The sequence below is a fragment of the Myodes glareolus genome, chromosome X (genome assembly GCF_982192425.1).
Source record: "Myodes glareolus chromosome X, mMyoGla1.1, whole genome shotgun sequence".
NCBI classification, from domain to species: Eukaryota; Metazoa; Chordata; class Mammalia; order Rodentia; family Cricetidae; genus Myodes; species Myodes glareolus.
Genome location: NC_142053.1, coordinates 55,424,259 through 55,450,620, shown reverse-complemented (window position 1 = coordinate 55,450,620; position 26,362 = coordinate 55,424,259). Strand labels below are relative to the sequence as shown.

The following is a 26,362-nucleotide window of genomic DNA, read 5'->3' as shown; positions in this document are numbered from 1 at the left end:
GTTGTGATTTTTTTTCACTGAAGCTTTTCAAGTGTCTAAAGCAATATAAAATACATAGTAGATGTTCAATATATATATTTGAACTAATTAAAATGAATATCAAGATATCAGGGATTTTATCTGCTTTATCCACCATTCTGCCCACCACCCTTTCACTTTAGATACTTTATTATTTTAGATACATTATTTATCAAATAATGAGGCATAATCAGCTCTTTTACTTTTTTATATAGTGCCACATTTTTGAACCCATGGTAGATATCCAATACACATATCTAATTGGTGGTTTGGAAATGAAATAGATTTCAGGCTTACTATTGAACTTTGTAAAATTATGGACCCATTCTTCCCTTGATAATCAAGATGTCATAAATGTGTCTATACACACAGAGCAGTTTTTTCATCTACAACTACTGATTTTTTTCTTGGTGAAAGAGTACTAATTTTTAGTCAAGTGTGGTGGTGTATGCCTTTAGTCCCATCACTTGGGAGGCAGAGGCAGGCAGTGCTCTGAGTTTGAGGCCAGCCTGGGCTATGGAGTAAAGTCCAGGACAGTCAGAACTACACAGAAAAACCCTGTTTCGAAAACAAGCCAAAAAAGAATACTGATTATTTCACAATTTTATACAGACATAAAAATGTATTTTGTTACACACATGAAATATTTACATAAAACCTACAGAACCCATTTAGTGGTGTTCTTATATGCACATACTTGGGGTTGCACACTTGGGATTGAATAAGAGGTTGTGCATTTTAGAGGGAGCTGTGAGGATGTAGAAGGAGTTCAAAAGGGGAAAGGGAGGCATGGAAATTAATGTAAATATAGATCTCATGTTTAAAATTCTCAAAAAGGAAACTGAGTTGTTGTTGTTATTGTTGTTTAAAAGAAAGGGATGAGCCTTGATCATATAACGCTCTCTTAGCACCTAACCAGACGCCAAATGACACCAAATTCCTTTTTGTTCCCTACAAGTCTCCACTCTACTTTCATGTCTTTTTTGTGCGTTGAATTAGGGTTGCCTACATGAGCAAGAGTGGGGAGTTACTGATGAATGAGGCAACTAACGAGTGGCTGCACCATTGGAGAATATGACTTCACTCCCCAGGAGCCATCAACCCTCTTTGGGGTTGAGGGCATCTGACAATTTCCTTCCCTCCCTTGATGGGATGTAGATGGGCCCACTCTCATATAGGTCTTAGGCATGCAGCCACTGTTGCTGGGAATTCATGAGTACAATAGTAATGTCACATCCAAAAGACAGCATCTCACAGAAACTGCTGATTTCTTTCTGATATCCCAGGATATCCTGGGACTTACTCTGCAGTTGAGGCTAATCTGGAATTTACAGTTCCTCTGCTTCAGCCTCCCAAGTACTGGAATTTTAGGTCTATACCACCAGATCCATCTAAACTGAATTTTCAAGAGATAGAAATGTTAACTGTGATTAGATAAATGGTATAAGGTGGTCTACACTATGTAAAACTAATGTCATTACCAGGCAATAAGATGAAGAAAACTTGCTTAGTGAAGAAAAAAATAGCCCTCCAACTGAGACCACTGAAAAGCAGTTTAGCAATGGTTATCACCATTCCATGCATAGATTATTTAGGTTGACTAAAAGAGCCTTCCAGAAAAGCCTCACTAGGCAGACTTTCCTTCTATTCATGGCATGGCAAATTAATCTTGGTTCTTCAGGCAAGTGTTGGTAAGGGAAGGGTATACTTCAGTGGTAGAATGCTCACATGGCATGTGAAAAACCCCAGGTTTGCTGGGCGGTCATGGCACTTCGGAGGCAGAGGCAGGTGGATCTGTGAGTTCAAGGTCAGCCTGGTCTACAAAGCAAGTTCTAATACAGCTAGGACTGTTACACAAAGAAACCCTGTCTCAAAAAAAAAATAAGAAAAGTCCTAGGTTTGATTCCCTAAAACTATACACACAAAAAAATGCATGATATTTTTGTAAACATAATCTTATCATAAACTTATGGCCAGAGAAAGTGTTTGTTTGTTTGTTTAAAGAGAAAGAAAAAGAACATAAAGTTGGGTGGGGAGGCAGGTGGGGAGGATCTGTGAGGAATTGGGGGAAGGGAAAACATGATCATGATGCATTGTATGAAAAAAATTCTAAAAGAACAACAACAAAAAGAAGTCAAGTCATTGATGGAAAAGTTTCAAAGTGGTCTAGCCCTGTATATCAAGCCTGTGAAGACGCAACTGGGAATTTGGGAGAACTAAAGAACTACAGGGATAATTTCCTAGGGAAAGCTAAAGTCAGCTACATGCCTCTGCTCTCTGGAGCTGGTGAGATTCCTTTTCATTCAACCCTGACGTCATGCTGAGTCATAAAATGTAGTGTTCCTCCTGGACACATCTCTGCAAGTCCTTTGTTAGTCATCACTACACTCAGAGCGTGGGGCCAGTGTCAGTCACACTGGCCCTGTTCTGCGGCAGACAGCCCCGCTCCTCTAATCTTCCTGGTTCTCCTCCCCCGCCTAAATCTCTCTTCTTGAGGAGTAACAGCTATAGCTTTGGGGATAATATAGCTTTAAGACAACTTTTGGCAGATGCAAACGTCCCAACATCTGGGCAGTGTTACCAGAATCCCAGAGGCCCTGACAGACCAGGAGCCACTGGTTCTAGGAATGTTAAAATAGAAGGGTTTTTTTTTCCCCCACGACTGATGAGAGGAGCAGAGAGCAAGGAGAAAGAGGAGAGAGAACAAGACCGCAAAAAAATAAAATAAAAAACAGGTAAGTACTGTACTTAATCCCTCACAGCACAGTGCCCCATTTCACAGCAGTGGAGAGGTCAACAGACCCGGGACTCAGATGCTGGGCCTGGCCGTGGAGGGGGAGAACGTTTTTTAATGAAATTGGACCATATGCTGTTTTCATTTGTGCTGGCTGCAGATGCATGTTCCTGCTCTCTTCTCGGCTTCCAGCAGAAGGATGGCTCCCTCCGGTGAGTCCAATTTTTCAGTCTGAGACTGGGGAGGAGGTGGACAGGAGAGAGGTCATGGGCTCTAAGAGTCTGGGGGCTGACACAGGAAAACCTTTATTCCACTGCAAAGGAACTGTCTGGGGGCTGTTTATGAGAGAAGGGTCAGTGATTAGTTCATTTGCCTGGCTCTTTTTTTCCACTCTTTTTTGGTTCCCTCTTGGTGATTGAATCCATCTATTCCCTTTATCTCCTTTAGACTTTCTTTTCTTGTCAGCATCCTTAGCACAGCCTTCTACTTTCTTTACCCCCACTTACTCTCACTTTTCCCTCTCTCCTATTTCATAGCCACTGCAGATATGAAGTCAAGGAGTGACAACTTGGTAAATGAAGTGTTGGCTTTATCAGACGGCCCTTAAGGACCCTGCCCAGAATCTGCCATTGTTTCTTGCCTCTCCATTTCTGAGAATTGCCTCTCTTCCGAGCATGGCATTGCATCCAAAGCACGTGGGTGAACTGATGCTGTTGAAAGGCCCAGTGACTGGTTTCTGTATCAATGGGCAGCAAGTTCTAATACTACTACTTGGGGAGTGCTTGTCCAGTAGCACCACAGATTCTCTTATCTCCTCTCATTAGTGTGAAGATTTCCCCAGAAAGGAAAAAGAGATAGCCATAGGAGCTTGGGCATACTGTCCTTGTGTGATTAGGTCCTCTTCAACCTCCCTGCCTTTCTGCTAGTTCAGCAGGGCAAAACGGGAGGGGGAGGCTGGACTTGAAAGCCAGAAGTGACTGTCCAGCCACTAAGCCTCAAAAACCAAAGCTAAGAAGAGAGCAGAATTATAGTTACTGCCTGGAGGCTAGAGAAAAGAAACGCCCTGCCTGGTCCAATATGAAGTTAGCAGTAATAATGGGGAAACACACTTGCGGTTTGCTTCTGTAGCAGACGAGAATATAGCCCCTCAGCTAGGTACTATTGCTCCTCGTTTATGTGTGAAGAGACAGAGGCTTAGAGAGGTTACCTCATTTGCTAGTTGGTGACAGAACTGGATTCATATCCAGGTCTGCCTCACTCTAGAGCTCAAGGTCTTGGGCCATATATGTCGATGCTTCCCCAGCTTTGTGGTTAGGAAACACTGAGTGGACAAAATCCCTAACTGGCAGCCTTTGGATTTCCAGATTCACCCCCCAGTTCTATGTGACTTTATGTTAGCATGTCCCTGCTCTCAGAACTCCAGTGTCCCTCCCTGTGACTTGGATCATGCAATTGTCACACTTGATGGCACCAGAGTAAGTTGAGGATTAGTTGCTTAATGCCTTCCTCTTCCTGCCTGGAGAAAAGGGAACCATAAATTCAAATAAGTCTTATTATCCTATGAAGCAGGAAAGGTTTATGAGGCAGATTATACAACTGGAATTGATTAATCTTAAAATTCTCTTCCCCACAGATCCCATCTATCCGCTTCTTCTCACTTTGAGGAGTTCATAGCTGACTCGGTTCTGAAAGTCATTTTCCCTTACCCCGTTTCTTCGAGCCACCTAGCCCTCCCTCTCATCTCCTGAAGTTTCCCTGTAAAGGATGGCTGGTCAACTGACTCAAGGAGGCGCTCTCTCCCTGCTGCTCTTCCTAATGCCAGCAGTGACCCCAACATGGTACACAGGTGAGTTCTGGGAGCTGTCGTCCATTCCTTCTAGGGAGTCAAGAACTATTACTCCAAGACATAGAAGAGGCAAGAATGAGACTACTAGGTCCAGAGAAAAACTGTTGGATGGCAATCAAGATGACCAAAGATTAAAAAGGGCTACCAACCAAGTCCCATAAGGCACCCCAGCAAGAGGTACCCCAGCCATTAGGGCTACACTAACTAAAGTGAAAGAGTGAGACAGGGTGACCTTTGAGGCGATGTTTCCTATTTTCTTCTTTTCTGTTGTCATTTTCACTTAACTTCCTGACAACTTGGGGTTTTTAGGTTTGGCTGTGTGTTTGGTTGTTTTGTTATAGGTCTGCCTTTCTATGCAAGGGGTTGAACATAGAGTCTCACAAATGCTAGGCACGTTCTCTACCACTGAACTCCATCCACAGCCCACTGATAACTTCTAATCTGCTTTTAATAAGCCAAGTATTTATCAATATTAATTTTTCCCTGAGTCAAATATCCTTGTCAAGACTATACAGGACTCAGGTCATGTATCTCAGAAAGAAAAAGGGGGAGACAGGCAGTCTACTAAGAGGGGAGAACCCACAAAACAATCCCCCTTTTTTTCTTTCTTCCTCCCAGTTTACCTATAGGATTTGTATAGCCTTTTTTGGCTAACACAGTCAATGACAGTACAGACTACATTCTCTTAATTAGGAATCCCCCAGGCTCTTTGGGGTTTTTCCTTATTTCAGAAAGGAAGCAGCTTCCTGGAGTCCTTGACTATTTCACTCTGCACCCTTGGGAGACACAGCAAGCCAACAAGAATGCTCTGAGGAGAGGGGGAGAGAATGCAAGGGGGACAGGGAAAGGATACTGAACCACCATACAGGGGTTTTTGATTGAGTTCCATTGCCATTTCAAGTGCTAAGAATATTCTGTGGCCTGCCGTGTCTGCCCTCACAGAGGCGGGAGTGAGCTAGGAGAATGAGGCAGTCCCAGCCAGTGGGGTTAGGAAAATATCCAGAGATGAGTAAATAACAAACTGCAACCATCATAGCCACCGCCATCGCAGCTAAAATTTTCCACATACCCCTAGCTCCTGGTAGAGGCCTTTGGCAGCAGCTCTGTTTGTCTGGAACAGCTGCATCCAGCTTTCAAGCAAGTATGCAAGCTTCTTCCCTGCTTTGGCTTAACCTGGCTTCATAGGGGGTGAAGCACAAGGGCTGACATTCAGCTGAAGAAATTCAAATCAAGCCCTTGGCAGAGCACACACTGTTTGGGGTTAAGAGAGTCCCAAGTCTTCCGGAGATAAACATGCAGCTGTTCTCCCCAAACGCCCCCTGACTTCAAGTCTAGAAGACCAATAAAGGAGTGAAGATCCGATGGTTCAAAGTACAACTTTGAACACCTGTATGAAACTCATTAAAGCCCGAGATGCTAGAGGTTTTCAGACAAGGTATTAAAAACACTCAACTTCATTTGAGGTTCTCGGGGGGCTGTTTGCGAATCAGACACTCCCCACTTCTACAGGAATCACCACAGGCAACACTGCTTGGAAGGAACCCAGGCTGCTAAGTCTCTGGCAGCCCTGCAAGCCTTCTTAGAAGGCTGCATGATGGTAGATACTTGGAGATTTAAAGATTCTTCCCTTCAGTGCTGGCTTAACCACTGGGTTTGTTTCCATTTGCCCATTCATTCTTTCAGCAAATATGTGATGCATATTGCCTGTAACTCCCAGGGACTGTTTTGTTCTCTTGTTTGGCTTTGTTCTCAAATGGGAATGAAACAAAGAAAGCAACCAAGTGTGAACCCAAGGCAAGTTAGAAAATGCATCCAGGAATAATCAACAGAGAGCTGGAAATGTTAGAGACTATACATAAAACTGAGTGTGTTAAAGATGTGTGTGTATATATAATATATATATTATATATGATTATATATATAATATACATTATATATATATATATATATATATAATGTCAGGGATTCCAGCTGTATTTGTCATCAGAGACCAAGCATTAATGTGGCTCTTAACATCTTCAATTATGAAATACCTTTCCAACCATACAATCATGAAGGGCTGGATGTAGAGCATCCCACTTGACTGTGGAATCTGAAGAAACCTTGTAACAGACCACATAGTAAGCAACCACTGACCAATGCAAAGGAACCAAGAGATGTTCAAGCAAATGGAATGATGCAGGGGCAGTGTCCTTCTGTCTAGCTTCATTCTTATAGCCACTTCAGTATCCCAACTTGTGCATACAATATTCAAAAGTAGGCAACTAGGAGACAGGGGAACGTTTAAGCGGTTAGCTAGCCCAAGCTCAGTCCTGGTACAAAGGAAACCTAGCACCGGCTTAACTACCTCCGTACGCTGGTGGAGACTATAATTATGGGATTGAGTCTTCCCCTCAGCTCTCCCACATCCCCTGTAATTCTGGAATGGTATAAAATGCATGGTAGTCTATGGTTTCCCCCACCCCACCCCACTGCCACAGTAAAAATACTAGATTGCAAGACAGACTTTGATTCTTTATCCCTTCTGGACATAGTCATAACACCTTCTCTACCACCATTTAAAGTTTAGTATCTGAGTCTAGTCCATGGGGTTCAAACAGGCCCGGGCTGTGAGTACTCTCTAGGAGGTCGTGAGCCACTCCCTTTGTTCCCGAGTCAGCCTGTGTCTACACGTAGGAGAGCGTTAATGGTGTGTACCCAGTTGAGATGTTATGGCAACATAATGAGCTAGCATATGCTCTACAGAGTAAGGGCTAAGTTGTCATTGTCATTACTTTATCCAGACGTAGGCCTATGACACCCTGATTCGGCTTCTGGCAAACAGCTGCTCCCTGAGGAGCATTTCCTCACAGGCTAGCTCTGCAAGGACAATGGGGAGACCGAATACTTTAGGGAACCAAGCACAGTTGGCCTCCTGCTTCCAGGAGCTGTGAGGGATTGAGGCGAACACTAAACGGAAACAGCTGACAAGGAGTCCATGCAGCACAAACAAACCTCCCATGTGGAAAAGGGAAGAGGGGGAACCCGCGGAGAAATAAAGGAAAGTCGGTGGTGAAATGTGAAAAGCGTCAAACTGAAGAGAAAAAGTGACCCCTTTCCTTTGGAATGAGGGTAAACCAATGAGGATATGATTTCATAAGACAAACTTGCAATTTGATTCATCTCCATGTTTACCAAGTTGGACTGACATCCACACCCACCCCCCAACTCACACACACACACACACACACACACACACACACACTCACACACTCCTAGCCTGGGCCCTGGGGAGTCAAGGAGCTTCATCATCTTGCCCTCTGCTCCACCCTTTAGCGCAGGAGGTCCTGTGCCTCCACCCTGGAAAAGCCCACAAGCTTATGTTTGGTGTGTTTACACAGGTCAGAGGGCTCCAGCTCTAAAGCCCGGCCCACTCTTGGAAGTACACCCTCTCCTGGAAATGGAGAATTGTCTTCAGACTCCAACAGGGCTGCCTGCCCTTTTCCTGAACATGCATTAGAGCCCAGGGACTTCAGAGAAGGCCTTCCGGAAATTTTGCTATGGAAAGAACTAAATTGTTTTCCAATTAGTTCACATTCGTGACTGATTTCCTGCGTCTGGGGGAACATACTGTTTAGTCTCTGCGACAGCCGCAGATCTGCCACCACCAGGAACGGTGCCACTGAACTGCATGGAAGTAGATAGACTGGGAAGTTTTGTCAAGTTCAGCAGCTCACCGCTAAACCTGCTCCTACCAGAACAAGAGGAAATTACCTCAAGGACTCTGCCTTTGGAGTGGGAGCTTACTGTGATGGCCGTACCATAGAGTCATTGCACTACCTGTGTGAGGCCCTAGGTTCAATCCGGAACACTGAGAGAGAGAGAGAGAGAGAGAGAGAGAGAGAGAGAGAGAGAGAGAGAGAGAGAGAGAGAGGAAAAAAAAAACAAAACTTCCTCTGACTTATCTTTTTACTCCAAGCTGCAATAAAGTGCTTATGAAAGAATTCCCCTTCCCTTTTGCCCTTTAAGCCATCCATCTCTGCCTTGGCAGGCCAGAGAGCAATAACAGTCAGGTGGTTAATATGCCCTGTAGGCTAGTGAGCGAGCTTGAAACGCTGTTTCCCTTGGAGAACTGTGTACTGTCTGTCACTGGAGAAGATACTTAGGTGCTATTATTTCCTCAGAGCTGGGACAACAGTCTATCCCCAGAGTGTGGCTATCAGTGTCTCACAAAGAAGACTAGTGAGCTTTATCAAGGGACTGGGCTGTTTATTGTCTAGACTGGCAGGATTGATAGGTGGTTAAGAAGTCCAGTTTTTCTGTTTTGAAAGTCATCTAATACAACCAGAGCCCCCATCATCCCTCACCCCTCTGGGGTTGCTCTCTGTGGACCTCATAATGACCAAGCTTACCCACAGCAGGTTCTGCAGTTTTACAAATCACTTGGCAACCCTATCCTGAAGTGCTAGAAAAGACAGTGGTTAGGGTACTGGGAAATACCTGAGTGGGAAACGAATACACTTTTGTATTTTGTTCCTCATCCTAGGGTCCGGCTACTCTCCAGAGGAAAGTTACAATGAAGTATATGCAGAAGAGGTCCCAGCCACCCCCGCCCGCACCCTGGACTACCGAGGTAATTCTCCTTGCTTCTCAAGCTCACGGAAGATGTTGTCTGGACTAAGATCTGGATCTTCCCAGAAGTATCCCCATCTATGTTTAGCTCATGTGTTCCAATTGCAGCTCAGAGAATCAAGAGTTATGGTTTTAGGCAGGCTGTGGTGGTGCACGCCTTTAATCCCAGCACTTGGGAAGCAGAGGCAGGAGGATCTCTGTGAGTTTGAGGCCAGCCTGGTCTACAAAGTGAGTTCCAGAGCAGGCTCCAAAGCTACAGAGAAACCCTGTCTCGAGAAACAAAAAAAAAAAAAAGAAAGAAAGAAAAAAATAGTTATGGCTTTTGTTGTGGTTGGTTTTTATTTTTGTTTTGTTTTTGCACATCCACTATAGCACTGAGCCCACGCCCTCTCATTTTGTTCATTTCTTCCTTGAGACAGGGTCTCACTAGGTATCCCTGGACAGCTCTGAACTCAAGATTCTTCTGCCTCAGTCTCTTTGGTGCTGAGGTTCCAGGGGTGTGCCTCCACACCCAGCAGGTGTGCTATAATTTCTAATTACAAACTTGGTTACTGACTTGCTGTGTGGGTTCACCTCCCTGGCCTGAAGGTTGCTCACCTATTACGAGTCACTCAGCATAGACTGAGCCCCTGCTCTATGTCTATTCCTGTGCCGGGTGAGCCTATGGGAAATACAAGGGCTACTACAGGGTTCTGGGCCCCCACCCCCCATGAGCTTGCATTCTGGTGGGCATGAAGCGAGAATAAAATTAACACACGCAGAGCAAATAAGTGTGAAACTGTGCGGTAGCCATAAATGAAGTAGGAGTTTAAGATGAAGAATTTAGGAACGTGGTCACGCATGAAAGATGACATTCAGGACAGGTGCTGAACGATGAGCAGACTGCTGTGAACTGGGAGAGGTGATAAGCAGACATTTGCCAAAGCAGATGACCAAAGATGTTAAGGTAAAACCAAATTCACTGCTCTAAGGAACTAAGAAGAAATTACACTGACTTGAAGGGATGGAATATGGGTGGAGTAGGAGAGAATAGAATTGAATATAAAGAGTGAATTAGGAAAGGCCCAGTGACATGGTGGTCCTTCTAAGGAGACTCAGCAAGAATGCTGAACAGTAATTCCTTTATTAGATAGAAAGTTAGTTTGGGTGGCGTCAAATATGACTTCAGGTTATGATTATCTCTGTCCATGCTTTCCTGGACACACATAAGAGTTTAACTGTTATTGTGGTTTTCACGGAGAGGCGATACTATAAATGGTATTTCAGAGCACTAAGTAGGTTATTCTGTTTAGAAAATATGGGTTAAAAGAAGGAAAGCCTGAGCTGGGGAGAGTTTCCAGGAAACAGTTACAATAATGTTAGGTAGAAACATTTGATTCTGGGGGGCAAATAAATGTAGAGTAAGAGCTGGGCAGTAGTGGTGCCTTTAATCCCAGCACTCGGGAGGCGAGGCAGGCGGATCTCTGTGAGTTTGAGGCCAGCCTAGTCTACAAGAGCTAGTTCCAGGACAGCCAGGACTTTAACATAGAGGAACCCTGTCTTGAAAAACAAAAACAAAACAAAACAAAATGTAGAGTAAGGATGGACCCCAGAGGGATTAGAGGTGAGGTTCAAAAGCAGAGTGAATGCATCGAGTGTAGAAGGCTCTCCTGGGTTTAATTACCAGCATCACAATTAAAGGATGCATTCCAGAGATGTTTCAAAGGAGATAATAAGACTGAGTGCAGATTTGATGTGCAAAGGGGTCAAGAAACTAATGTTTGAAAGAACCTAATCTGAATACCAACGAGGACTCTTAAAAACCCTTTCAGAAAGACAAAGTTTAAAAAGTAAACTAGGGCCGGGCAGTGGTGGAACATGCCTTTAATCCTAGCACTCAGGGGGCAGAGGCAGACAGATCTCTGTGAGTTCAAGGCCTGTCTGGTCTACAAGAGCTAGTTCCAGGACAGCTAGGACTACACAGAGAAAACTTGTCTTGGAAAAATGAAAGAAAGAAGGAAGGAAAGAGAGAGCGAGAGAGAGAGAGACAGAGACAGAGAGAGACAGAGAGAGAAGAAAGAAAGAAAGAAAGAAAGAAAGAAAGAAAGAAAGAAAGAAAGAAAGAAAGAAAGAAAGAAAGAAAAAAGGAAGGAAGGAAGGAAGGGGGAGGGAGGGAGAGACGGAAGGAGGAAGAAGGGAGGGAGAGATGGAGGGAGGGACGGAGGGAGAAAAACAAAACAAAAAGTAAAAGTAAACCAGGAGCCAAAGAGATGGCTCAACCTGAGTTCAATCCCTGGCACTACATAGGATAGGGACACACAGACACAACAACATGTGTGAGCAGGCACTTGTGTGGATGTATACACACACACACACACACACACAGACACACACACACATATACACACATACACAAGAAAAACAAAAGAAAACTGATCTGGAAGGTTGCGGGGCAGATAGTTGAACGAGAGAGAGGATGTTTTGTAAACACCCAGCTTAAATGAAAGGGCTCTCTAAAGAAAGACAAGGACAATACTTTAGAAAGCACTGTTATATAAGAGTAGGAGAACAAGATACAGGAAATGAGAGAGATACAGCAAATAAGAGCCAAAAATAGTAGTCAGTGTAGAAGAAGATTGTCTATCGAGAATATTACAAAAGCTGTGGATGAAAATTTAGAAATATGGAAAGGATATGGAATCAGCTATGGCAAGCATCACAAAGAGATTAAATGATAGCAAATATTTCAGTTACTGAGGCAGTAAATGGTGACCTTTGAGAAAGCAGTTCCAGTAGAAAAATGATCAAAGTTTGGGGTTTTATACACCTTTCTAGCTATCTTTTATTGTCTTCTTTTACTGCTAATGGTGCACAATCACTGCCTCTGACTCAAAATTCCCTGCAGCCTGTTTCCCCACCCACCTATGTATCTCCAGCTGACACAACACATTGAAAATGATAGTTCTCCCTTGAACACCAAATCCTATGACCTTGAGCTTCGGTATCTTCAGTTTCTTCAACAGCAGTAAGCACATCCTTTTGTTATTGTTTCCCCTTCCTTGGATTTCATGTAAGTTCCCTATTCGGATCACAGTTGAAGCCAAAATAGGAAACGGGATCTCTGGCAATGGCCATAGACAGCAGAAAGCTGGCATCTGAATTTTGGACAGCACTGCCTTAGCTCCAGAGCTCCTGAACTGCATCTCTAACACTGCTAGACTCGCCCATTTAGAGATGTCTAAAGTGCAGTTCTTTTGTCTTCTCTGAAAAAAGTTCTACTGCAACCTGACTGTCCTACTTTACAATAATACTACCACCATCCACTTAGTGACTCAGACTTCCAAATACCCCAGTGACACTTCTAACAGTCCCCCACATTTAATAACCCCCTTTCCTCATCATTCCTCACTAGTCATTTATTCACCAATAACTATTATTTCTTTAATACACGGGATTGGAATTATTATTATTCCATACATAGACAAAGACTGTTGTTTCCTAATTAGATTCCATGGCTTAAGTTTCCGCATTCCCCCAATGTAATGACCTAGTAAACCCATTTTAAATCTAGCCTTGTGTCCCAATCTGACAACTTTTTACACCATTTTTCCAGATAAAATCCGTGTTTTAGCTACTGTTTTTTTCCTCAAATTGATGAAAAATCTGTACTGTTTTTTCCCACAAATTGATTTAGTACACACTGGGTTTTCCCCACCCATTAATTTGTTTTTCTTATTACATTTATTCATTTACTTGGAGGAAGTGTGCCAAAGCACATGTGTGGAGGCCAGAGGACCACTTGTCAGAGAGTTGGCTCTCTCCTTCTACCACGTGAGCCCTGTGGATGGAACCCAGGTGGTCAGGCTTGTTTGCAAGAGCATTTACCCACTCAGCCATCTTGCTGATCCTCATTATTTAATTAAACATCGACTATGCACCGCTTCTGAAATGAATGTTTGCTTTGTTTATTTATTCTTTTGTTTGTCAAAACCATTCACTCACCTGGCCTTTTTTATTTACTGCTTATCACTCCAAACAGATAGCTGTTTAACAAAGGAAACCAAGTATATCGCGCCCACTCCCACAGGAGCATAGAAAAGTAGGTGCTGGCCGTTAGCCTCCTGGGAACCAAAATCGGAAGAATCTGACACTAAAAAGCATCAAATTCAAATGGTTCTTCTTTATGTGGTGCTCTGAACCAAATGCAGGGTCTCAGACCTGCTAGCCAAGTGTTCTGCCACCAACCCACACATCCCGCTCCAGAAATATTTTTGGAGGGTCCGGCATCCCCATTGTTACTACTTACCTGCCTCACTGGTTATTTTTTAAATTATCAAAGAGCCCTTGAGAAACTTATATGTCACACAGTAGCATTTGCCCCAGTGTCTAGTATCCGGTAGCTCTCTTTGCAACTTAGTCTCTGGGCTTAAACCAAACTCAGGCTATCAATGAGGCATGCAAAGGCGTGGCCAGGAAAAGTACAACCTGAGGTCCTGGCCTCCTTTGTAGTCCCTTTTGCGCCTTGTAATCATTTTCTCTGCAACTGGACCGTTTCAAAACTTCCTTCAGTTTGTAAGTGCTATCACCAAGTGGAAGTCCTGGGAATGGAGACCTGTGTATTGGTGCTTGGAGACAGGTGAGACGGCGGCTCCAACCCAGACAGTGATTTAGAGAAAATCATTCCTGGCAGTGGGGGTTTCATGTGTGTGCTTGGTTGTTTTTTGTTTTGTTTCATTTTGTTTGGTTGGTTTTGGAGGGTTTTGTTTTTGAGGTTTTTGGTTTCACTGTGTAGCCCTGGCTCTCCTGGAACTCGAGCTGTACACCCAGATGGCCTTGAACTCACAGAGATCCACCTGTCTCTGCTTCCCAGTGCTGGGATTAAAGGCGTGTGACATCACTGCCCAGCATGTGTGGGGTTTGATTTGATTCTTACCACAGCCACATGGGGCTGCTTTATTATCTCCCATTTTACAGATCAGCGACCTGAATGAAATGCATTGTCTGCCAGACCTCACTGACTTCCACGTAGCTCTATCACCACCCCTGTTCTACCGGTCTAGCAGCCCTACCCAAAAAGGAAATGAAGTCAGTCTGGAATTACTTGTTCTTGAGTGCGTCTGCGGCTCAGAAGCCTCACCTTGAAATAATCTAGCAGCCCGTCAAGGCCACCAGACTACAATTCCTAGAAACTACCTTCTCCCTTATTTGAAAACATCCATGTCCTGTCTCCCGACATTCTGTCCTTACGTTACAATTCCTCTGGGCTAGCAATCTTTTAAAAATTCCTATACATATATATTGTGTGTTGGATGGATTCCCTCCCTCCCTCTGCCTTCCTGTTCCTCACCCTGCACTGCTTCCATTAGTCCCCTCTGTTCCCCTATACAGCTCTATTTGTTCATGATTTTCTCCATCTGTATAAAGTCTAGGAATCACAAATATTTAAAACTGTGCTATTTGTCTTTCTGAGACCAGGCCAGCAAGCTTGAACTTGTTTACAGTAGCTGGGCTCATAGCACCCTCTCTGCATTGATTCTGAGCTTCGTATTTCTCTCTCCTAGTCTTGTTTCCTCTGCCAGTTTCACTCTGGTGTGCGTTTCCTTGACAGAATATGGGGGACAAATAGAACAGAGGTGCTTTTGCGGTCCCGGCCTCCCACGTAAGTCTTTGTGCTATGTGTTATGGCTGTGTAATCAGCAGCTCTGCAAACCTAGCACTTAAGAAACGTTATGTAACCATTCTTCTTTTGAGGGGCACCTAGGCTGTTTCCAGGTTCTGGCTATGACAAATAGTGCTGCTATGAACATAGTAGAACAAATGCTTTTGTAGTATGATAGGGCATCTCTAGGGTATATTCCCAAGAGTGGAATTGCTGGGTCCTGAGGGAGGTTGACTCCCAGTTTCCTGAGAAACGCCACACTGATTTCCACAGTGGCTGCACAAGTTTGCATTCCCACCAACAATGGATGAGTGTTCCCCTCACCCCACATCCTCTCCAGCATAGGCTATCATTGGTGTTTTTGACTTTAGCTAATCTGACCGGTGTAGCGATCACCCACTGATACAAGGGGACGGATCTAATGAGAGTTCACCAAGGCCAGTTGGACTGGGACTGAACGAGGACGTGATTCAACCAGATTCTCTGAATGTGGCCGGATTCTCTGAATGTGGCTGACAAGGGGTCTTTCTGAAAAGCCATTGACAATGACACTGGGACTTGTTTCCTCTGCATATACTGGATTTTGGGGATCCAGTCTGTTTGGATACTCACCTTCCTGGACCTGGAGGGAGGGGGGAGGAACTTGAACTTCCCACAGGGCAGGAAACCCTGACTGCTCTTTGGGATGGAGAGGGAGGAGGAGAGGGAGTAGGAGGGTGTTGGGAGGAGGGGCGGAAATTGAAACTTTTATAAATTAATAAACTTTTATAAATAAAAAAAGAAACGTTATGTAATTCAGAGATGGTGTCTCCAGATGGCAGCACTGTCACCGCCACCGACTTAGACGAATGCTAGAAACCTCAAGCCTGGCTGGTTGAGAAACAGTTGTCTCTCTGTCATCTGTCCTCCTTCTCCAGTTGCATGCAGAGGCCCCAGCCCTTCATTGTTTCTTGACCTCCCAATGGAATGAGCTTTGGGTAAAAGCTGCCCCTATCCTTCTCCCTGGGATTTGAAAATCAAAGGAGCGTATGTGGTGCTTTTGCCTTCCAAATCCTAGACAAACAATTCTGCGCCGTGCTGCATGGGTAACCTCATGCAGGCCACCATCCAGTTGTTCCCTTGTGTCCCTCTTCAATCTGAACCATCTAGGACAAGGAGCGCAGACCTGCCATTCCACCACTCGGGAGATGAAGGCAGGGACCCATGCATCTGAGGCCAGCAGGGACCAGATAACAGACACAGTCTCAAAAACTAAACAAGAACAAGGAACCAGCAGAAGGGGGCATTTATTTTGTCATCACTAAGGTGTCTTTATGGTGCAGCCAGCCTGTAAATTTGTATGCCCGGTGCTGAACTGGGATTGGCTTTCCAGTCCTCAGTAGTCTGCTTTGATGCCATGTTCCTGTTCCTTCTCTGATTCATATTTTCCATGTCTTTTAAAAAGGCGTTTTAAGTTTGCATGTAGCAGCATGTACTTTCTGGTGTACAGTTCTATGAGTTTTGACAACTATCTGGAGTCAGACAACTAGCATCAAAGGGGGGGGGAGTTTTATCATCTCAGAAGCTTGTCCCATGCTGCCATTTTGCACTTCTCCCCTATCTTTACCTCTCACCCCTGGCAGCTACTGATGTGCACTCTATGCAGATGGTATTGCCTGTGTGTGCCCCAGTATACTTGCCCTATTATGCAGTCTCGCTTCCCTAGCTTCCCACAGTACACTTACAATTTATCTGTGTCATCACATGTGCCAGCACATCCTTCTTAAACAGAGATGGAACTCATTAACTCCACTAGTCACATATAGAACCAATTTTTGGCAGTTATGGATAGAGGCACATTAAACAGTGTATAAGATCATGTGTGAACCCAGGTTTTCTTTTCCCTTGAGCAAACACCTTGACCTGAAGTTTATATTATATTATGAAGTTGATCTAGTGTTTATCTTTATATAATGTTACTTGTGTGTACCTTCTCGGGGTTGACTGTTAAGCACTAGACAATCAGTTGGTGTGCTCTTCCCTGATGAGGGCCACCTCTTCCGCTCGCAGCTTTACTCAGCTGCCTATCGTTCTTTGTGTAAGGCTGATTCCAGCTTACTTTTCTTCTGATTCGACAGTCCCCAGATGGTGTTATACATTGAATATCCAGGATGGAGAAGCCACATGCTACTCACCAAGGGGAGGAAATTATCACAGTAGCCTAGGCACACGTTGTGAGCTCTCCTGTGACCGTGGCTTTCGACTGATGGGACGGAGGTCGGTGCAATGCTTGCCAAGCCGCCGTTGGTCTGGAACGGCCTACTGCAGGCGTAAGTCATATGTGAGCAGGTACTGGTATGTGTGAGAGAAAAGGCAGCCTGCTGGCCATGGATGGTATATACCTTTACTCAGTGAAAGTTGGGAATTTTCCATAGTCCTCCAACAGAGCTCCTCTTCCTGACGTTGGAGTTGATTTTTCTCTGTATGTGATTACTGTCCAAGTAATATGGGTAGTTAAGTGGCAGCCAGCCACTATGACTCACAGAACCCAGAGATGTGTGTAGGAGGACAAGACTTGGCCATGTGGAATGCATGTGGGCCTGGGCCACCTCTTGGAGCTTCCAAGGATGTGTTCCAGACTCTTTCCTGCTTGTGGTCAAGTGCCATCCTTCTTAGCCTACAGCCTTAGAAGGTCTTGCCAGTAAAGCTAATGAGACATCTGCTAGTCATTATTTTCTCCTTAAAGTAGGAAGAATCCCCATTGCCATAATATGGGGAAACAAATACACATAACTCAAATCCTATCTCTTCAACTCCCAAACCCCTACCTTTTATTCAAATTCTTCAGCCCTTTGGCGGAGGCAATTTGTCTTCCATATGCCATCAACAAATACCATGTGAAGGGCATCCATGTGCGCAGGGCTCTACAGGGCCTGCTTCAGGAGCTCCCCCTGCTCCTCAGCCCCACTTGGGTTGCCAGTAGGCCAATGGGATAGAAACTGAAATGTGTGCACATACATGTTGGCCTCCTGGATGCAAATGTGCTGAGCATTCAGAGATAAATATGCTTGCTGAGAAGAGAAGCTATGAAGGGGAGGAAAAGGTGGAGGGACAGAAAAGAGTCACTCCAACCCTTCTGGTGGTGATAAGTAACTTGCTTTAGGCCCTAAACTCCAGCCTAAATGCCATGAGTTCCCAAATGAATTTGAATTGTAACTGACAAAACAGATATAAGGCTATAAGTTATAAACATAAAACTCGTCAAAAGCATAGAAATATACCCATTTCCAGGGGCCTAGAAGGAGGTGGCTATTGCAATTGAGTCCCGTATTTAGCTTTGACCTTCCTCATGGGCAAATATGTTGTTTTCACTGTCAAATAATACTAAGGAATACATCCGAAGAGACCAATCTTTCTGATTTCTGGTTCTGATTTCAAGTAGGTCATTTTTAGATGTGACTTTTATGTAACAAATACAGGAAAAGAGCAAAGCAATAATCTTAGAACTTAGTTTAGTTAGGAAGCAAAATTGAACAGAGTCCATATACAATTTTTTTTCTAGAAAGTTTTAACATTATTATGTAGTATTATAACTTCAACAGGCTATAGAAATTTGTGTGGCTTCCTTCTCGCAAGTATCTGATGTCACAGAGAAGACCAACGACAGACTCACAATTATCCTGTGCTAACAGCCTTTAAAGCACACAGATTCCACTTTTATTAAATATCACCATGCCCTCCAGACAGTGGTCTGACCGGCGTGGACAGAAAGCCGGCTGACTGTAAGTGAGCCTTGGCTGGACTGTGTGTACAGCCAAGGAGCTTTGAACATGCTTTAGGGCACATAACATTTGAAGAGGACACAGCATCTAAGGAACAAGAATCAAAAATTAGCCATTATTGATGCTTTCCTTCAATTGTCCTGGGAGGTAAATATATTTTACTGATGAAAAACAGAGAGGCTCAGAGAAAGCAAATCACAGAACAAGAGGTGAAGTTAGTATGCCAAAAGGGGTCTTATTTCAATAATCATGGACTCAGACAAATGGTTTACTTCTTTCAGACTCCACTATACATCCAACTAAGTTTGCTTCTTTACTTTGTAATATGAAAATAAAAAGCAAACTGAAGGAAAGGCAGTTCCATAGAAAATGTTAAGAGCAGCCTGGGTGAGTTGTCGATAGTTTCTGTTGAATGTGACACGGATCTCCCTATGGTAGAGGCTCACATAACCCCACCAGATGGTCCCACGGGGTGCTGAACTCGCTGTTTGGTTCTCTCTTAGAGATGAGATGCCACGCACTGCCATTCATCACTAGCGGCAGCTACACCTGCACAAACGGGGTGCTGCTTGATTCCCGCTGTGACTATAGCTGTGCCAGTGGCTACCACCTGGAAGGTGATCGCAGTCGCATCTGCATGGATGATGGCCGATGGAGTGGAGGCGAGCCTGTATGTGTAGGTAAATGCTGGGAGATTCTCCACTTATTCTGCTGCCAAAAGGGACCTGACACTGCACTCACAGAAGGTGTGGAATTCTGACCACACAACTCATACACATTGTGTCTGAGAATACACAATGGGCATAGCATTAAGCATTATTGCCTATAGAGCCAGGCTCCTTTCCCCCTTCTTAGATAAAAGTGAACTTTTGTTCTTTTATGCACCAGTGGTGCGTAATATTGCTTCCAGGAGAGAAGGTAGGGGATCTATCAACCCACACTTGATCTTTGACCTTGGCAGACATAGATCCACCCAAGATCCGTTGTCCTCACTCACGTGAGAAGATGGCAGAGCCAGAGAAACTAACCGCTCGCGTATACTGGGACCCACCGTTGGTGAAAGATTCTGCTGATGGTACCATCACCAGGTAAGCATGTGTCGTACATGCCTCCTGTGTCCCCAGCAGTTTCTCCCAGTTCCCCGGGGGGGACTCACAGTCAGATCATACAGGCAGTGCCCGAAGGGATGGTGCACCTCAGATCTCAATTCTAAACAACTTTCCCTTAGGAGCTCAGTAAACTCCTTCATCCTGTCTCCTGCAGGGTGACACTTCGTGGCCCAGAGCCCGGTTCTCACTTTCCTGAAGGAGAGCATGTGATTCGTTACACTGCCTATGACCGAGCCTACAACAGGGCCAGCTGCAAGTTCATTGTAAAAGTACAAGGTCAGAAAAAGGTCTTCACTGGGCACACCATTCAACACTCCTGCTCTGCCTTGACCTTCCGAAACCCACGGCAACCCCCTCCTCTTGATAATATCGGGCGTGCACAGGGGAGAGGCCAACTTCATCAAACAGACTTATCAAGAAAACCCATACTAACTCGGCATAGAATCTTTGCAGAAACCTTGACTCTCCAGTGAGACTCTATGGTTCTGCTAAATCTAGATAAAATTCACAGATAGTCTATGTCTATTTCTTTTCTTGTCCTGGAAAATGAGCAGATCTAACCCATCTTTGCACCCTGGAAAATGAGCAGATCTAACCCATCTTTGCACCCATTCACATCCGCTGAAACGACAATTCTGGTTGCCTGGTGTTTTCCTCTTTGTTTCCTGTCACGTTTCACTTTGCCTTGCTCAACATTAAAGTAATTCATGCTCATAATTAGACATTTTAAAATAAAGAAACAGCCAGGTATGCAGCACATGCCTGTAATCCCAGCACATGAGGCAGAAACAGGAGGATGGGAAGTTCAAGGTCAGCCTGGGCTACATATCAGGGTGCTGTCACAAAAGTAAAATTAAAGCAATTCATAAATAATAATTTATTAACCCCATCTCATGTGGCTCATTGTTGATAACATTTTAGTATCTTCCTTCGAGTCTTTTCTCTCTATATACTAACAATATATAATTTAAGATCACCCCTTTCCACTTCTCATTAAAACACAAACATTTTTCCCATATTCTTTGATATTGTTTTCATAAATACTTTCAATCACAATAATTCTACTCAAAGATTGTATCCTGATTGGTTTTATCATTCTGTCCATCATGGACTCATCTGATTTATATACTATTAAAAGTAAGTCTGACCAAATGTGGTGGCACACACCCGTAATATCGGCACTAGGAAGCTAGGGCAGAAAGACAGTGGGTTTGAGACCTCTTGAGCTCCACAGAGAATCCATTCTGGCCTGTGCTATATTGACTGTGAGACCAGGTCTCAAGAGAAAAAAGTCATTCTGCAAGGTGGTTATTTTTGCACTGGGTGTCTATAAAAGTTTACAAATATAGATAACAACATTTTCTTTTATACATTTATACTCACCCCATGACTCACTCTCTCTCTCTCTCTCTCTCTCTCTCTCTCTCTCTCTCTGTGTGTGTGTGTGTGTGTGTGTGTGTGTGTTTCTAAAAACTAGGAACCTGTGTTTGTATTTCAAATTTAATTCCTCCAGTTTCCTGACTCCTGGAAACATAGAAAAGCCATTCATTTGGATTATCTAAAGTCGCTTATTCTAGAAAGCCTGGAGTGGTCCCCTTTGCCTTTCCTGACTACAAGAGGTATTACAACCCCTAACTTGAGCTTTTCCCTGGCAGTGAGACGCTGTCCGGTTCTGAAGCCACCACAGCATGGCTACCTCACCTGCACCTCTGCGGGGGACAACTATGGTGCCACCTGCGAATACCACTGTGATGGTGGCTATGAACGCCAGGGCACCCCATCCCGAGTCTGTCAGTCAAGTCGGCAGTGGTCAGGATCACCACCTGTCTGTACTCGTGAGTGAAACTAGGAAATGAGTGAACAGGCCTGTGGCTCAGGGGCACTTTGGAAGAACTTCTTCCATGGTCCAGAAGTCTAATATTAACGCGCATGGTAGGAGGACGGGGATTCTGACACGGGTCAACTTTAAGGGCCAACATTCTCCCAGAGAATATTTCTACCTCAAGAAGAAGGGTATAAAATATTCAGGTTTCCTTCTGGAATTCACGTCAGGGAAGGGAGGGAAAGGATGTAAAAGACCAGAATGCCTTGCAAGGTGAAGTAGGGCACATTTTGACTGACTATCTGCTTCTGCCTTAGCTATGAAGATTAATGTCAATGTCAACTCAGCTGCTGGCCTTCTAGATCAGTTCTATGAGAAACAGCGGCTTCTCATAGTGTCAGCTCCCGATCCTTCCAATCGATACTACAAAATGCAGATCTCCATGCTGCAGGTGAGACCTATTCCCCCAGCATGGCCTAGCAAAAAGGTTCCTCTGTGCAGCACAAAGCCTACACATTCCTATGTTTCTGTAGGTAGTGTTTGATTCGGTTTGTCATTGAGTACACTGGTCGCATTTTAAAAAGCATTATTTTTGTGGAAAAGTCAGTAAGTTCACTGGAATGGTAGATGTATAATGCAAAGAACTGGGTGCAGGCTAGGAAAACAATGTGGAGAGGCCCGTAAAACAGCTATGATTAAAGTAAATATTAAGAGTAAACTACATGTGTGTTTGTAGGGAATTTTACTTGTATAATAAGTGCTGGGTAAGTACCAGGTAATGACTGACATGCTTTTACACATGTACAGCTAGTTCTCCCAACAACCCCTCTGATGTAGGTACTATTGTGTGCCCCACTGAAGACGTGAGGAAACTGAAAACAGACAGATTCAGTGACTTGCCCAAGATCACTAGCTCGGAAGTGGTAGAGCTGGGACTGAACCCAAGCTATCTAGCTCTGGGTCTGTGCTGCCAATCGCTATTGGGATAAAAGTGCCATGACATCATAAAGGAAAGTGAGGAAGCTGCACAGTGATTTTAATTGATGAGTGGGAGAGATAGGTAGGTAGGTAGGTAGGTAGGTGGTAGACTGGTAGGTATGTATGTATGTAGGCAGATAGGTAGGCAGGTTGGTAGGTAGAAGACTGATGAAAAGATCAGACCCAGTGGCTGTCAAGAATTACCTCTCTCTTTTCTATCCATGTTGCGAATCAGTTTCAGACACTGAAACAGAATAATAAAACTCTTTTGTGTAGCGAGGGCTTCGGGGATGAGAGGGAAGAGGTTGTACAGACCTCAAAGCGTGTGATAACTTGATTATGACATTGTGTGATTGTTGCAGAAACCATTCCTTTCCCATGTTGCCCTATGTGGTCATAGGTGGGAGTCAGCCAAGGAGCCTAAAAATTTAAGTGCAAAAGGCTGTTCTACTTAATGTTTTCTTCCCTCCCAGCAATCCACCTGTGGACTGGACCTGCGGCATGTGACCATTATTGAGCTGGTGGGGCAACCACCTCAGGAGGTGGGGCGTATCCGGGAGCAACAACTATCAGCCGGCATCATTGAGGAGCTCAGGTGCAGGCTGGGAGGCTGCAGGGCAGGGGTGGGCAAGAACCTGATACAGGACACTAGCAAGCAGGAGCGGGGGCTCTTGGAGACATTTCTTATGTTTGAACTCTTTTAGCTGTACTAAGTCAGGAGAGCGATGCTCGGTTAGAACGGAACATGACAATTGAGTGGAGGTTTCAAATACACATAACCAGGCCCCGCTGCAATCCACATCTCTGGGCTTTCATAAAAGCATCTCGGGTGACTTTGAAGAGCCACAACGGAGAGAGACACAAAGGATTCCACTCCAGACATGAATCACTAGGAAGCTTCTGATCTCATTGCTTATGCACTCCCCTGTTTACCTTCAGTCTCCAAAGGAGAAAAAGGCATCTTTGGTCACTGCAATCTGAATCTTATCTATCTGTCCCTCATGAAAGAGAAGGTTATAGGTAGCAGGTGGTAGAAGTTGACTTTTCTCATTATCTATCCCTTATCGGCCTTACAGTTCCCCAATTATACTCAGGTCCAATAAAGCCATCAGTGCTCTCTGTTTGAGAACCAATACCTACCTACCTCTAGGATTTAGTTTCAATGGGGACAGACTGATTCCCGCCAGTTAAAGAGACTAGGTAACCCTCTGGGGAAGGAGACAGCAGACTTGCAGCTACAGGTGGGAGAGTTAAGTAGGATTTGCTCATCAACCTTGTGCCTGCTAAGGATGATGTGCATATAAGTCATAGTGTCTGCAATACGCGTTTCCTGGAATTGCTCCATGCAGCCTGTATGTAGTTAGATAATAGCCTTGCCTAAAATGGAAAAACATGGTGCAGAAATGGCAGTTTAGGGTGAGGGAGGAAAGCTAGACCACTACGGCTACCAAGACTAGGAAGTGGGGTGAAAAAAAGCAAAAAGGATTTGAGACAGGTAGGGGAGGGGCACCGGAAAGGGTGGAGCTATAAGAGAACAGAGGGCAGTAGTGCAGTTGGGGGACTCAGACCAAGGTCTCACACCTCTCTGGCCTGCTCTGTCTAGGCAATTCCAGCGCCTCACTCGTTCCTACTTCAACATGGTGTTAATTGACAAGCAGGGTATTGACCGGGAACGCTACATGGAACCTGTCACCCCTGAGGAAATCTTCACATTCATCGATGACTACCTGCTGAGCAACGAGGAGCTGGCCCGGCGTAGGGAGCAAGTGGACATCTGCGAGTGACCTTGAGCCAGGATGTGGCTGAGGTCAAGTGCAAGAGGTGCCCAACTGTCCTTTCCTGAGGAGGAAATGTTTGCCCACAGTGTTGGGAGCAGGACTCAGGTGGGGGGGTGAGGTTTGCCAAATCTAGTACAGCTCCAGACATCATTTTAGGGCAGAATATTCGTTTACCTAAGCAAGGCCCCACTTCAGGTAACACTGGAGGAACACACAAAAGTAGGTAGGGACTGAGAACAGGCCCTGGGCAATGGGTTGGGGATAGACGGGCTTCTCCTGACCACAGCCTCTGCTTAGTTCTCCAAAGTCTTTCAGATAAGTAAATCCTAAATTCATTCATTTCCTGTGGCGTCAATGGCTCCTTTACTCTCTGGAGACAGCAGAGGGCAGCATCACAACAGACAAGCAGGACACTTTCAACAAGTACAAGCAGATTTTCCTTACAGTTCATTAACTGTATGAGAAGCAGGAGAGGGGTGACAAGGGTCTACAAAACATTCTTGAAGCTTATTGTCATTTCCCTTTCGGGACACTGGACTAAAAAAAAATGCTGCTTGAACCATTGCTTCATCAAGAGTTAGAAAAACATTTTCTCCAGTTTGGGAAGCAACACCCAGGCAGAGCAGGAAGTTCCCTCCTAGACACTCCAAATAGCTTGTGGGCAAGAACTTCTGCCTACTGAGCTCTTCAATGCTTTAGTGCCCCTGATGGCGGCCCTTCATTAGAGGATCCCCCGGTCTGTGAACCAGACTGTCGCTAGGGATTGGAGAAATGGCTCAGCTGTTAAAATGCTTCCCATGTAAGCATTTGGACCTGAGTTTGATCCCCAGAATCCATGTAAAACAGCTAGATGTGGTGGTGTGCCCTTGGCATCCCAGTGGAGAGGGAAAGATCCGTGGGGTTCACGGTCAGGAAGTCTAGTCTAATGGTGAGTACCAGGCCAAGTAAGGAATACTTTCTCAAGCAACATGATAAATGATGTGAGGAACAAAACCCAAGACTGGCCTCTGATCTCCATAAGCTCCATACACGGGCACATGCATGCACATGTGCACATACATACATACACACCACCACCACCATCAAACACAGCAGGAAAGCAAAGGGATAGCCTCATGCATTAACTTCCTCAGATACCCACTCTTAAGAGATGAGCCCAGAGCAGGTAGCTACAGGAGTCAAAGGTCACGTTTAGGAACGAGGGCTGGAAGTAAACTTGAGGGTGGGCTTTTGGGAAACGGAGCCACACAGAGATTCCTGCTTTTCTTTTTCTTTTTTTCTTCCTTTGTTTTGCATCTTTTGTGTCGTCCCCCCTCCACTCTTTGCTGGGCAATAAAGCCAGGATCTTCCACATACCAAACAGTGCTGCTGAGATGCATCTCCGGCTGCAGGTTTCTGCTCTGACTTGTGTCTCCCAAGGGGTGTTTCACCAGGGTTTGAAAGAAGATGTTCTTCCCTTGCTTCTTAGAACCACCTCTTAGACAGGGATGGAAGCCAGGGACATAGTCAAGGCTCAGCCACCCTGTTCCTTTTATTTTCTCCTGGGCACCGTCACTGGGCAACTGGAGGCAGCCAGCAGGCTGAGTGGGGAGACAGAACTAACAATGCTCAAGAATGCACTATGTGTCAGGTGCCATTATAAACACACTATTGACTGATTCAGAAGTGTCACAAGAGCCAAAGAAGGTAGGTGTTGTTGTTAGCTCCCATTTACTCATTAAAGGAGTTGAATCTCAGAGAAGCTAGGCAATATGCTAAATTCCCACAGCTACTAAGTGGCAGCTGGGCACAGACACCAGCAGTCAGCTTCCACTCTGCCATCTGACCTCCACTTCTTTTTTTTTCTACTTCCCATTACAAGATAATTGAACGCTTGAAGGAGAAAGGTTCCATCTTCTATGGCCACAATATTCACAGTGGTCCCAGGAAGAAGGAACAAAATGAAAGACTCTCTGCCCAGGAAAATTCCTCTTTAAAGCAGAGTGCTAAGACAGAAATCCAACAGACAGGCATAGCAGTGAATTAGAAAGAAGCAATTTCAAATGGAGTTTTCTTGGAAATCTCAGT

The 26,362-nt window shown here is 44.7% G+C and overlaps 1 protein-coding gene across 4 annotated transcripts; it reads left to right on the top strand.

Annotated features, from left to right (window-relative positions):
• Nucleotides 1–2,401: 2,401 nt before the first annotated feature.
• On the top strand, nucleotides 2,402–24,634 carry Srpx2 (sushi repeat containing protein X-linked 2). 4 transcript variants are annotated; one of them, XM_085684934.2, is made up of 13 exons: nucleotides 2,402–2,753; nucleotides 2,913–2,964; nucleotides 3,289–3,323; nucleotides 4,386–4,598; nucleotides 9,124–9,210; nucleotides 16,965–17,156; nucleotides 19,112–19,288; nucleotides 19,570–19,696; nucleotides 19,872–19,993; nucleotides 21,373–21,552; nucleotides 21,857–21,990; nucleotides 22,991–23,112; nucleotides 24,121–24,634. In XM_085684934.2, exons 4-13 carry the CDS (start codon nucleotides 4,517–4,519, stop codon nucleotides 24,299–24,301), a joined length of 1,404 nt encoding a protein of 467 aa, XP_085541060.2. In that variant the 5' UTR covers nucleotides 2,402–2,753; nucleotides 2,913–2,964; nucleotides 3,289–3,323; nucleotides 4,386–4,516; the 3' UTR covers nucleotides 24,302–24,634. The 4 variants fall into 4 exon arrangements, with proteins under 4 accessions (XP_085541060.2, XP_048273797.2, XP_085541061.2 ...); XM_048417840.3 differs by lacking the exon at nucleotides 3,289–3,323; XM_085684935.2 differs by lacking the exons at nucleotides 2,913–2,964; nucleotides 3,289–3,323.
• The last annotated feature ends 1,728 nt before the right edge of the window (nucleotides 24,635–26,362 follow it).

What these genes read in the sequence shown, in the direction of transcription:
- Srpx2 (XM_085684935.2), top strand. Translation starts at nt 4,517, where the DNA reads ATGGCTGGTCAACTGACTCAAGGAGGCGCTCTCTCCCTGCTGCTCTTC. An exon ending in GACCCCAACATGGTACACAG is followed by an intron (nt 4,599 to 9,123) that starts GTGAGTTCTGGG and finishes TCCTCATCCTAG; the next exon opens with GGTCCGGCTACTCTCCAGAG. An exon ending in TGGAACGGCCTACTGCAGGC is followed by an intron (nt 17,157 to 19,111) that starts GTAAGTCATATG and finishes GTTCTCTCTTAG; the next exon opens with AGATGAGATGCCACGCACTG.